General features: G+C 37.4%; 1 protein-coding gene across 14 annotated transcripts in view; it reads left to right on the top strand.

Moving 5' to 3' along the window:
• ELMO1 (engulfment and cell motility 1) overlaps nt 1-14,352 on the top strand; it is a 321,603-nt gene that overhangs the window by 136,583 nt on the left and 170,668 nt on the right. For all 14 annotated transcript variants that reach the window (XM_088166186.1, XM_088166250.1, XM_088166262.1 and 11 more), the window contains one exon: nt 8,958-9,062. In XM_088166186.1, the coding sequence (XP_088022312.1) occupies nt 8,958-9,062 (105 nt within the window). The remainder of the gene's footprint in view (nt 1-8,957; nt 9,063-14,352) is intronic.

Here is a 14,352-nt window from a genome sequence, read left to right as displayed (position 1 = left end):
ACACAGTCTAGGCCTTTCCTTTTTGCACATGACAGAGGTTTTAGCCAGCTTGCTTTAAAAGGAAAATCACGAAACCTTTCTACAGAAATATTTAAAGGGAGAGCAAAATATCTATCCCAGCTTATCTCGTGATGCTTGGCATTAAGTTTAGGTTACTTTCTAAGCTCAGTGTTCTCAAAGCAGTACAGACTATAAAGATGCAGGGATGTCCCCAGCCACTGCTGTCATTGGTAGTAATGAAATTCCAAGACAACTATAATTCACTGCACAAATGGAGTGTTGATCTTCTTGTTCTGTGGTTGTGCCTACCATAGTAGACAAGCATCATATCTTTATGATAGTTCCTGCAGCAGGAAGCATCCCATTCAGAATTTCAGTCTTCACTGATGACATAGGAGAGACGCCACTGCAACAATAAAGTGACTGCTTCACATGTGGCCTCTCTGCAGATGCACATCCTCAGGAAAGTTCTAATGATTATTTTTATTTGACTGACTTTGATTTTACTTTATTGATTATAATTTAAGTAATTTTTCTTTAAAAGGAAATACAACTGAAATTTTTTTTAATTAATGCATCTCAAATTTCAGATGCAAATGTTATGTCAAAAAGTTTACATAAAACTGTCCAGAGTGTATCTAAAACAATCAAATATTTGCTCTTGTAGTAGTCTTTGGCTTAGAAAACTCCAATTCAAGTAGCCCAAGATTTGGCACAATTTGGTTTTGAACTTTCATTTTACCTAATAAAAAGGTCTAGAGATTCTTCTTTTTTCTTGTTGATGGGCAATGTAACTCATTTGCTTGGAGCATATGCTAAAATATATATGTATAGTCATTAACTATTTTGTATCTTTTCCTTAAGTTTTGTAAAAAAGTCTGTTGAAGAGCTCTGACTTTCTCCTGAATTATGGAGCCATTATACTTAAATAATGAGTGGAAGTCACAGCCTACCTTACTAAACAGGCATTAAAACTTTCCCAAACTCAAAAGAAGTTCCCATGACAAAATGTGACTTAGGAACACTAAGTCTGACTATTTGTCACATTTGATAGGAGTCACACAGATAAAATTGGTGAGGTAAATTTTGAGTCTTGTGGGTATGATTTCTCTCTAGTTGCAAACATTTAATCTGTGTTTATTTATTTGCACTGTTGAAGTTTAGATGGATTCATTTCTTTGGCTTGCTGTTCCTCCTAGCACTCTTCACACTGTTTTCTGACATAACTGTCTTCTTGCTAGCTTGATACCTATTTCTCCTGCTGGGCAGGATGAGAATTCATGCCTTTGATTCTATCTGTATAGAGAAGGCAAACTGCTTTAATAACATTGGTAAAATTAAATCAGTCATCTCCTAAGACATTCCAAAGTCATAAGAAAGCCCATATTTATAATAGTAGTTCTTTTGAGGTTGGGGATACTATGTGTCAGTTCTTCCCAGTGTACTTCATTAATGTTGTAGTTAAAACAGTACAAAAGTGGCTTGCTGTCTAGGACGTGGGCAAGATATTCCATCTTGATTTTGTAAGAGCTGGAGCTGTCTGAAAAGCTGTAGCTCTTGGTTGCTCTCCAGCAGCCCTGGCTGGAGGGAAACCTGCTTCAAACCCTTGAAGCTGAGTCCCTAGAAAGTCTCATGAGAAAGGTCTCTAATTCCCTGTAGTGAAAGCCATCTGGAGTAGCTCGCATCTCATCCAGCACCAGTTTAATCTAAAATGGACTGACTTTGCCCAAAAAGTCAGGGTAGACAGGAAATCTGGCAGGGTCTGGCTGTAAAATGATCTGGTAATCTCAGGAAATAAACTAGTATGGCTTTTAGTTTTTTGACCCAATCCCAACTATATCTGCAACTGGATGTTTGACTGCTTATTCCATTTTTCTGTAAGCTTAGTGGATATGGTGAGATATCTGAAAGTAATTTTCCATGCTGAAAAAATGTAATTGATATGACCACATCCCATTGATTCATTCTATATAGTCCTGAAAGAGCACATAACATGTTACTGCTTGATAACTACATTTACCCAGTAAACATTACTTCAGTAGTAAGAAATCAATAATCTGTGAAGTGCTAAACATACATATAACTCAAGGTGGCTCATAGTTTTCGTGCATTGGACAAGATGTGATCATCTGAGTTGTACCAGTCATGCTGGATTCTTCTAGGCTTTCAAATTATTCACAGCCTGTAAGGCTTAAGATTTTGGAATCCAAAGCATTAACTCCATGTAATTTAGGCATGTGTAAAATAAAAAGTATTATGCAAGAGCTTTTTGTCTTGCTTTATAATGTGTAATTTATTCATAGCTGAAAATATGTAGTGCTTTTGACATGTCTGTTATGGTCTATTTAGTGATTTTAGGTTTTTAATTGCACCTCCTTAACATTCAGATTTTTGAAATTTTTACCACTATAGCATCTTTACACGAGTGGGATAGATTTCTGGTGATGACTTACATAGAACTCTATTGTTCTTTACATTAGATTACATAGTAGCTCCATGAATTAAAGATATGCGGTAGTAAAATTATGGCTTTTTTATCTTTTGTAGCGCAAATGATGTGTACTTAAATTGTACTTAAAATTCCTTTGCTATTTGCTAGTAGAAAAGGACAAATATTTGCCAAAACACAAAGCTAAAAAGATCTAGAAATCAGTTTAAGGAAAAACCACCATCATTGTATGCAGATATAATTTGTAAATCTTCATTAAAACTACATCCAGTAGAAATATACTGAAATTCTTTATATGTGGTGGAATAGTGGGGATGTGATTTAAATGACTTGCACTGAAAGCATCTTAAATTATTTTCTTCATATTCTTTCAAATATATAGCAGTTACTGAGCTTTGGATACTTCTCAGTTGTGTTAGAGTGTGGGGCTTTTTGTGATTTTGTTTGTTGTTTTGGTTGTTTTTTTTTTAATTCAGGAATCCTCCAGAGACATTTTCATTCTAGCACTGAGTTCTGTTGTAAATTTTAAAAATAGGCTTTGGAAGGAAAAAAAAATCACATTTGCATATTTAAATAGTTATCAAGAGAAAAAACAAATCTGCTAGTTCTTCATTGATTACATAGAGGCTGAAAATTCCCAAGTCACTGTTATATGTCGTTCAGTTGATGATGGAAGTGATGTGCAACATCATCATCTCTTTGAATACAGTGCTGTTTAATAAAAAGACAAAAGTATTTTGTCATTAAGAATTTTAGCTGACTATATCTTCACAAATGTTGGTTTAATGTAGTAGTTTTCCTTATTTGTAATTCTTGTGTAAATGAACAGATGGAAACATTTTGCATGTAAAACTTCAGGTTTATTTAGGGAAGGGGTAAAGGGTGAGTCTTTGCATTTGTTGATACTTTTAGCATAAGTTTGTCAATTCATAATTCACTGTAAATCTCACTTTAAAAATTCCCACTCTTCTTGTCCTGAGTTCTGAGGAACAACCATCCACATTTGTACTACTATGATTTCCTGATATGATCCAGGGAAAGTTTTGCAGGGGTGCTGTAGACCCCAGAATTGCTTTCCTTCCTAGCCCACAGGACAGTGGTTTAAATTTAAAAGGAAGAAGAAATTGAGTAAGCGAGTAATTGAAGATGGGAGAAAGAAATTGCTGTCCCCAGTGTTATCGTGGTAGACAAGATTGTTTCTTTTTTCCGTAACAAAAAAAAAAAACCAAAAACCAAACAACAAAACAAAACAGTTTTGAGAGGGTTCATTTTAGAAAAACACCATTAAAATTGAACTCTTGTAACATTTGGAAGTTGTTCTATCATCAATTCTTTTATAGTCCTGATTCTTCCCTGGAAACTTCAGATGTGTTTTTGTCATGCCACTTACAGAAATGAGACATGCAGAATAGGGGTTCACCTGAGCTGCTTCGGGATTAGGAAAATAACTGTTACTGGGTCTAGCACTGTGATAGGTTGACTTGGGAAGAAGAAATTCAGAGAGGTTTTCTCTAAGAGAATTTCCTCTGTGGGGGTTGGGACACCTGCAACAGCCAATTAGAGAAAGTTAGTTCGCACATTTTGAAGGAGGTGATCCGGAACTGAGTCTCTTTTTTCTTTTGGGCGGCTGAGCAGGTAACATCGACCTGAGCTTCCCCCTCCCCCATGCGGTGGGGGGAGGCTCAGGAGGCAGCTTGGGCTCCGTTTGCCAACGAGGGGACCCAATGGCCGGGGGGAGAAAAAGTTCTGTGATAAGACCTTCACAGCTTCCTCCTCCACGGGCCTGCGGCTCTGGCGTGGGAGGGGAGGCCGACTCTTGCTGCTGTTGGACGGGCCAGGCCTGCCCGGGTGGCCATGAGCAGTGTGGGGCTGCAGCCCAGCCCCAGAAAGGCTGATTAACACCTCAGCCGTCTTCCCCAGCACGGCTTTTGTAGTTGTGTTAAACTTCAACTCTTTAGTGCTCAGATAAGATTTTCAAAGCCTCCAGCCTTTCCTTTGAATATGAAAGGGAATAAGAAGATTTCTGAAGTCAGTGACGTAAGAGCTAAGTTTTTAAGATGGAAGGAGAATGAGAAGATGCTGAAATGGCTGAAAATCTTTTTGTAAAATTGTAGGGATGAACTGATGTACTGAATATTCCTATAAACCATGGAAAGAGACATGGGGGGGATGGAAATGTTCCATTTAATAAATGATTTGACCAAAGAGCACCTGTGTTGAGAATTTCTGCCCTGAAAAAAGAAGGGGATTTCAGTTTTCTGAAGATGAAGCCTGAGCAGAGAGAAAGGAGACAGAAAGAATCTTTGCTGTCGAACATTTCATTCTTAAAAGTAATACCCCATGAGACAGACATGGCCCACATCTACAGCTTTGGGACGGCTGGGAGGAGTTGGGAGGAGGGTCACGGTTGCAGGTTCCCGGGCGGATGCAAATCGTGAAAAATAAAACCACAAAAAGACTGTCTTTTTTCTTCTTGTGGCAAAAATCCCTACAGCTTCAACAAGAAGAGGCTTCTCTCTCCAAAAGTGAACTGAGAAAGACTGAACTGGGGACTGACCGAAGTATTTGTTATATGTTTGTTTTGTTGTTATGAAAGTTGGGAGAGGGAGGGAAGGAGTGATCTGAAAAATCTTATTCTAAATTTTTTTTTCTTTTCTCTTTGTTTGTGTAATTGATAAATTTTCTTTTATACTCTCTCAAGATTTAGGCCTGCCTTGCTCTTTTGCTCCTGGTTCTGTCTCACAACATAAGGTTATTTAAATTGGCAACTCAAAACGAAGACATTAATTTAATGCATTGGCCAGGAAATCAAAATTAAACCAAGACAAGCACCTACTCCACACTGCTTTCAGGACATACTAGCATTATTTGGTGACTGATTTACATGGCTGCTGCACACATTACCAGTGCAAAATCTGTGATAAGCTGTGAATACCTGTTAAGGCAGAAATTAATTTGTATGTTAGTGGCCTAGAAATGCAGGGAAATAATTCTTGTGCTTCGGCATGTTCATGTGGAAGATACTGTTGTCAGGAATAATATAAGGAATGAGTGGTCCTTATTTCAATAGCAGTTACAGTTATCATTGCTCTGAATAGGCACCTCAGTGCGAGGACACATACCTACCACTGAAATTTATACATCCCTCAGAGATTGCTGCTGAAGCCAGGAGTAAGACAGTGAAGCCATTCAGGATAGAGAAGAAAGCTTTACACAGCCAGAACTGCATTAGAATGCTAGGTTGTCTGAATGTAATTACTGCACTGGGATTTAGCCAGAATAGTTGTCATATTGTGAAATATGCCGTGTGATTTTTAATTTTTTTTTTTAATGACATAAGCAGATGTGATTTTGAGTTTTCTTCTTATCAAAACCAATGAATTTTTGTTTCCACAGTAACCTATTGAGTTGGCTAACGAATTCTTTAATGTTCTGGTACATTAACATGTATGACATAAGTGCATAAGCTGTTATACACTGCTCAGGTGCTGAAGCTGAAAAATGCAAAGATATTACTCAGCCTAGTGGAAAACAATCAAAAATTATCTGAAAAATTTGAGGTAACAAATCTGTTTCATTTATTTCTTACACTTTGCTTTTCATAACAAACAAAAAGCCATAGATTTTGTATTAAATGGATGCAACAAATATGCCTGAAGTTCTGTCTTCCATATATTTAATAAATTATATTGTAGATGGGGTGTTTGCCTACTTCTGAATTATTCATTACAGCATTTTAGATAATGTAGCTTTGTATCTCATTCCTAAACCTACTCTCAATAACTTAATATTTCAACCACAAATATTCATCATGTTAAGAAAAGGATTATTTTAGGGGGAGGGAGAAAGAAGGAAGGGAACAAAGTGTCTGACATTCCTTTTGAATTTGAAGAATAGTTGAAGGTGATGTATTGTCTCACACACGCCAGAACTGTCTGGTGAATCTTCAGCTATTAGCTGCGTTTGTATTTCTAGTTATTTAAATCAACAGAGCTGAAGATCAAGCCCTAGTTATACTGGGATTCCATGTGACAGAAACTTTGAAAAACAGAAACAAACTGAAAATAGCTAGGTTTATAGGCTTGACTTGGAGATAAAGTAAAAGTGATGGAGAGATGGTTTTTCTGTTTGAACATAGAACTACTAGTGATGGTCAGAGACAAAATGAGTCATCCTTACTAAATGTCATGAGATTCTTCATGTCTTTTCTGGGTTTTTTTGTTGATTTAGAATGGGATAAAGGAAAGAAATGTTCAAGTAGGTCATATATTTATGTCCTGCCTTTATTTTACCATTGTAAATGCCAGTGAAATAAGTACGAGTACTTTAATAGCTTGAGAAATGTAGCTGGGTCTTGAAACTCTCTGTGCTTGTCAGGTATTTATCCAACATACATTATTATATTATAATATAATAATGTATATTATTATACCCATATATAATCCAATATATGGATTATATATCCATATATCTCATGCTATAGCATGGGAGCCAAGAGTGCATGTTCAGCCCTATGCTGTAGTTCTACTTGCATAAGTTTTTGTAAAACTGGTGCTGTAGTGTTCCCTGTTGACTGGTGCTTCCTGTGGTTCCCAGTAACTTTCCCAAGGAAATGTACCTCGTGGACTTCATGACACAGTAAAGTATCAAGCAGTGTTCCTCAGGACTTGTACTTTATGGCCAAAATGGAGGTAGTTTCAAATGCAGAGAAGGATCTGTAAGATATTCATGCTGGGCTGGGGGGGGGATTTGTGTACCTGTGAGACTCAGCCTCTCTTAAAATGCCTTTTCTGGAATGCTTGAAAATTGTAGGAAAGGAAGTTTTCTCCTCCCTGGAGCTGAAGTCTGCAGGACTTGTGATATATGTGAAGCAGTTTTGTACTGATTTTAAGTGTTCAAACTGATAAATGCATAAGTGTGGAAGATGAAAAGTTGAGTTGGGGAAATAACCATAAAAGGCTATTGCCTGTCATTTAGATAAGTAGATGAAAGTGAAAAAAAATAGTTTAAAGGGGAGTTTTTGAAACTTGCAATTCAGTAAGACATTGTTTTCTCTTCCTAAACTAAAACTACCCTTCTGAAATACTTATTACATAGATTTTTCTGTATAAAATCTAGGGTTCCAGGCATCCTCTTGATTCCCTCATTAGCCGTGATTGTTTTGCTAGTACACCAGTAGCCCTAATCTGGAAATGTACAACCAACAGTTCTGCATGCCATCTTCAGACTAATATATTTGTCTACTTTTGAAGTTGCAGCAGGCATCCTAATGTATAAATTTTGCTTTCTGCTATTTTTAATCTTTTATGTGACTGTGAATTATTGACTGGCTAAAACCAATATATGATATATCTGAAGCTGAAATGGGCAAAAAAGTAGAATCAGTAATTTCTACCACTTTATGGCTTGACAGACTCAACAGAATGAAAAGTAGTAAAACCCATGCTTACATCAGTGAAGTAGGTGGATCAGACCCTGAGCACACTGCAGAAATGGAGTAATGGAAGAAATCTGTGCTGATCTTTGCCAGTTTTCTGGTAGTAAATGCACGTTTGAAGTCCCTGTCAGCTGGGCCTGGCAGAATAGAAATGCCATTGCAAAGGAGCTACGGATATCTTTCTGTGTCAGATTGATGAGTGGAGGAGACATTGCAAAGGTGATACTGATAAAAAAAGCATAGCAGAAGGGAGGCATTTTTCAATGAAGAGATATTACTGGGACTTCTGAGCAGCTTCTTTGGTGTAGCCAGGCAAATTTTCATGTCTAAACCATGAACTACATGAAGCTTAATCAAATGTACATTTCATTCCATCCAATCAAAAAATCAGCTGAGTTAATGAATATTTTGGGCAACTGTAGTTTTTCATGTAGTGTGTGAAACTGAACATCTGAAATATGTATGTGCATGTGGAAGCTAATGAATTCTAGTTATATATATATGGTATGTTTATTCATTAATTCCATAGATGAAGTTCATAGGTTCAGAACGTAACAAAAAATGTACCTGAATTCCACAAGATGAATCCATTTATTTTCATAAAAAAATTTTATCAGAGTCCCTTTGTGTTCAGGAGTCCACAAGATCCAATAGATTTAATACTGCTAGGTTGTTTTTTTCCCCTTTTTGTGGTTAATTTGAACTCATTCCATACAAGTTATATAAATAGGTGTTTTGGTGTCTGTTGGCTCAGTTATCTGTATTTTCATTTACTTTTAGTCTGTAGTACCACCAAGGAGTCTATCTATGAACGACATGGGTGTCTTTACTTCTAAAGCATTCAGCCTCTGGGAAACCCAATTCCACAGCTGCAGAAGTGAACTACTGACATGTCAGCCTCATAGTGTCTGCATTTGGTTGTAGAGCTTTTTGAGGCATGGGCCATTTCCTTATTACAGTTTTCTGCTCAGCAAAAACGAGTTCTGTTGCTGAACATGGTGCTCACCAACACTGTGGAACTGATAGCTTTTGTAAAGGTGCTCATTGAGTGATCTTGCTCTTTTCTTGCAGAATCATGTAAACCCAGCAATGGACTTCACACAGACCCCTCCTGGAATGCTGGCCCTCGACAACATGCTGTACTTTGCTAAACATCACCAGGATGCTTATATTCGGGTAAGGCTTCCTCTTGTCATGGAGATCTTTGCAGTTGCCTGTTTGCAGTAATTATGTCCTGTTTACAGCTGACTTTGAAGGGGAGGTTCAAAATCTTGATATTATTAAGAAAAAACTCTAGGAAGACAAACCACATGACACTAAAACATGATGTAAGTCTGTATTAGCTCTGGGAGAAAGCGGTACAGGTGTCTGTCATTGCTGAGTCAAATATTCTAGATACTACTTTTTGCAAGTACTTCTTTTTGCTTAGGTCTGCAGAGAAGAGAAATGAGCCTCTGCCTTTGTCAGCTGCATAATGGATGACCATAATCTTGGAAAGGAGCAATTATGCTAATTATGCAGAATTCTCTGACCTGCTCCAAATCTACCAAAACCTGACTGGTTTTTTGTGAAAAGCAGAATTTGAAGATCAAATGCTTTGACAGGTGACTGAGTTGGCAGGATACTGCAAGTTAAGATGCTTCCATTAAAGTTACTGCTGTAGGAGAAGTCATTCTGGGAGTCAAATACATAGAAAGCATCATGATTTACTTCCTGCCCCCTGCCCACTCCACTTCCTATTTTTTTCCTAAAATTATTTCAAAGGTAGTTAGAGCAGGTTATGTGTTGCGTCCCTATAAGAAGAGGCATACAGCTGAATAATACCTGCCTCTGAAGAGAACAACTTTTCCTGAACTTTATTGAAATCAAGTGCTTGCCAAGCATAAACCGAGCAAGCACAGACAGGAGTGGAGGATAGTCATGAAAGTCAGTGTCTGGAGTTCATAGAGATGGCATAATTCCCCAAGAAATATGCTCATGCAAACCTGCTTAAAGAAGTTTGTGTATAGCAAGAAAACAGTAGACATTTCCACTTAAAGTCAAGAGTGATATTTTAACATACATTATCATCTGTTTTCTGTTTGAAGTAAATTGCTGTCAAAACTCTAATAGGTTTGCAAAGGGGTTACCAATATCTATGGATATGATACCAGATGATGAGATTGTAGGATTTGCTCTTTAAATGGATCTTTCTCCTCTGTTTGAATCTAGCAATAACTCTTTAAAAAGACACTGTGGTAGTATGCAATACATCCCTATACATGCCTGAAATGAAGGGCTATCTCAGGTAATGAACAAAGAGCATGTTTTCTGGATAAACTATGCTGAATACTGTTTTTGTTTATAAACAGATAATTACTTAATGTTCCTCATTAAAATTTGATAACATCTGGACTCTGCTACTTCATACTTCTGACAATTCTAAGTTTAGAGAATTAGAGATAGCCAGTGCTTCCAAATGGGTCAGACACGTTTCAAAGAAGTCTGAAAATTTTGAAGGAGGACAAAAATTCTGTTGAAATAAAGCTTTCATTGTCTCAATTTTTTCTTACTTTTTCATGTTCATGTTGCAAATGCTGTCTTAAAAATTAGATTCAGTGAAGCATGTAATTAGCTACTTTTTGGAAAGGACTTTGCTGCTGGCTCAGCCCTCTTTCTATAATGCAGTATTTTTTCTGCTGCATTATTGAGAATTGTTGTTGTTTTGAGCTGCCTATTTTTATTCCTGCATGGTTCCTGTTAGGAGAGTGCCTGAGTGCCTCATGTATTTTCCTCCTGAGAAAGAGTACACATCCACTAGAAGTGCCTTACAGAGGCACTCTCAGATTCAATTGCTTGCCTAAAGTTGCTTTGGGGACTGTAAATGTGCTTTGGTAGTCTATCCACCACTCTGAGGAGTTCTACTTAGTGTTTATACAGCATTGCTGGTGAAGTAGGAACACCTCTGATATGATGGTGTTGTGCAACTCCTACAGCATTGGTAGTCTTTGCAAAAGACACCTATTTTCTATCTCTTCATCTCCTTGACTTGCTAGCTGGTGTACAGTAGTTTCCTGTGGGGCATGAATGCCTGTTCCTTTTTCAAGTTCCTTATTTCACATTTAACATTACCTTTCCTTCATGGCCTTCGGCTCCCAAAGCTCCCACAACGCCAATTTGCTCTACTTGTAAAGCCTGTTGACCTTGCTTATTTTTCCAGATGTATTTCCACTCCAAGCTAGTTTCCACAAGAAATTGTTAGCTATACAGTCAGCTATACACTTGCATCCTGAAAAACCTGTTTGACAGGAGCTCTTCTCTTTTCATTGTTGACACTAGGAAGTAGTTTGGTTCCTAAGAGGAGAGATTATTTTCAACTTGGCTCTTTGCAATGCAATTGATTCCTGTGCCATGGGTTAATTCCTAAGCCGCAGATACTACCTCTGCTATGCAGTAATTAGAAATTGAGGCTGAAAATCAGAGCTGGTTTGAAACGAACTGGGAATATCTGAAGTTTTCCCTGATAGAATGTGATGTATTATGCAGGCATTATCAGGAAGTTATAATGGTTTCAGTGAGTGTACTGGCACTGCTGCATTTTAATGGGCAGCACAATTCCCTGCAGTCTGATCTGTGACTCTTAGGATGTCCCTGCTGCATGACCTTAGTTCTTGTATTAATGAAAATAATGGATAAACAGAAGTTAGAAGAGAATATAGTCGATAAGTAATCTCTTCCCTTTTCAATCCTTGTTCTGAGATTCTGCTTAGAAGTAATCTGCATAATAAATAGATTAGTTGGTAGGAAGGATATCTGAAACTGAAGTGCCATTTTGGGGGCTTGCAGTGGGGCTTCAAAGACCAGTAGAAAACAATTTACTTTAGCACACTAAAGTAGGAAGAGTAAATCCAATTGCAATTTATTAAAGAACATGGGTGTGAAGGCACTGCAGCAGATAGGTGACTCTGCATCTTGAAAGCAAAAGGCATTTCATGGTGAAAATATGGGTCACATGGTGAAGGAGCAAACAAAAATAACCACACTTTCCCCCATGTTTTATTCTTTTCTAACTGCTTCCCCACAATCCACTTTTTCCTGAAATTGCAGTAATGTGTTTTCTTTACTTGCTGTCTTCTTTCAGATAAACACAGTGTTTATACAAACTTTGAGTTAACAGATCTTGAATCTCAGGGTTTCATTTGCCATACAAGATTACTGGAGCCTCCAGCAGAAAGGTTGTTTAGTGGATGGGAAAAAAACAAACGTTCTCTTTGTCTGTGTGGTGTTATTAGCTATCATTTGGTTTTTTAAAAAGTGTCCTATTGAATTAGTTTCCTGTTGAGTTATCCTTTCTTTCTCTTAATTAATTGTGTGGTGCTATCAGTGACTTATATAGACTGGGTTTTTTTCATGTTGCACTTAAATAACCAATCACTATCATCAGAGGCATGGCTTTTAAAAGATGATGACATAGTATATGGAATGCACTGATGGAAGTAATGTTGAATTTCTGCAAGAAATTAAAAAAATTTCCACAAGAAGTAATTGGCAGCTTCCCAAGCTCCATAATTATAGGACTGCTAGAATGTATAATTAAATTTAACAGAGAAGAAAATGATTGGAATAAAGTTTTGTGACAGATAATTTTTTGCTCCTTTTGAGCAGACAAGTCATGTGTTCCCCTACTTTCAATTTATTTCTTTCCAAAACTACTTCAGCTACACATTCTACTAATTTTAAAAATTAAATTATAAGTTACCATTGAAGACAGACTTTATTCAGTACGGACATTTTGAAATTTTTCTTACTGGTAACTTGTAGCAGTATGCCTTTTAATTTTTCTGAGTGTAAAGAAGGTCTGTGGAAAAGCCTTTCTCATTCTACTAAATTTGGTTTTGACAACTGACAAATCGGTGGCTTGCTTATACTTTTCTTCTGTGTCTCTGACCAGTTATATTCTAACAGGACTCACTGCTGCTTTGAGATCAGATTCTGCCTTGAGAAGACACATACTATGTCTCATTATCTTTTTAAACACAAGGGAGTGGTGCTTCAGGCAGAAAATACAAATAAAATTAGCAGCTTTGGGTCTGAACATTGGCTAGTCACCTATTTTGGGTTCTGTCCAGCTAACTGCCTAATTTTATGTCCAGTTTTTTGCCCTTTATTAGGTTAACAGGCTCTTCATCTGCAGAAAAAAAATCATTTTACTCTATCTTGAAATTCAAGTCTCATCTGCAGAAGAGAAAGTTTATCCCTTTTCCTACTGATTTTATCTATTTTTTTTCAAATATTTGTTTGATATTGCATGTAAGATTTTCTGTATAAAAGATTATCACTGGGGTGGGAAAGCAGTGTTGAAATCCATGCTGAAAATTGGATCCATGTTATAATGGATTCAATGCTACTAAATTTTTGTAAGTTATGTGTAAGGTAACTTACTCTTACATAACTATGCTCTTATATTTTCTATTCTTGCATTTTATAACAAATTTTTAAAATTATTACAATGTTCCAAATAAAAAAACCCCAACACATGGACTTTAGTTGCACCAATAATTACTTTGCTTACCTGAAAATTAGAAGTTGACTTGCTTTATGGTCAGTAGTAGAAAATTCTCCTTCCCCTGAATTTGCTGAGCTGGTAATTTGGTTATTCACACAGTTGTAATGCAGGGACACTTCTTCCCCAGCAACTACATTTGGGGAGGCTGAGGAGGGAGCTCTTTTGGATTTGAAGCTTTCAGAAGTTAGAGAGGAGGAGCAGGTGCTGTTTGCAAGTGCCAGTGATGCAGGCAGGAAGATTGCTGGCATCCTGCAGAGACCTTTCAGAATTTAAATAGGTTGAGTCACAGCCAGACTGTCTGCTGTATACTTTCTAACCCATGCAGTTGTTGTATAGGAGGCTGCCTACACATCCTTCCGTCAATCCGCAAAGTCTCCTTGTGCCTACTCACTCTCTCCTGATCAGCTATGAGGAGTCCAACATATAATTTTGGCATTTTCTGAAATAAAATTGAGCTTGATTTCTGCCATGCTTTCCTCCCATCCCAGAAATGGTAGGAAAAGAGATGTAACTTATTTTTTTCCTGTAGAAGATAGAGGGAAAAGTGAAGCTTTTTACATTAGTCTTCCTGGCGAGTCTTTTGAATGTATGCAGTTTTTAAAGAGACCTAATTGCCTAAGCCAGATTCCCAGGTTATTAATGTGTTCTTGTTCTTGTCTTTTCTCTGCCAAGCTTTCCATTCCCTGTTCTTACCTTCCAGTCACATATCTAAGTGTCTTTCTGCCTGCATTTTATGTCTTCCCAAACATCACACAATGTTCCTCCTTTACATGACAACCCTGAGGGCCTCCATCACTGAGAGGGATTGAGATGGGTCCCTCTGCATTTAAAGATGCAAAATCCTGGAGTTGCTGATGGCAGCATAAACACAAAGTTACCACTGAGGAAGAGAGTCGTAAGGGAGTCATGGCACTCTCTGCA

This window comes from Sturnus vulgaris, chromosome 1 (assembly GCF_052056855.1).
Source record: "Sturnus vulgaris isolate bStuVul1 chromosome 1, bStuVul1.hap1, whole genome shotgun sequence".
In the NCBI taxonomy this organism is placed as follows: domain Eukaryota; kingdom Metazoa; phylum Chordata; class Aves; order Passeriformes; family Sturnidae; genus Sturnus; species Sturnus vulgaris.
This window is presented reverse-complemented; position numbering and strand designations above follow the sequence as displayed.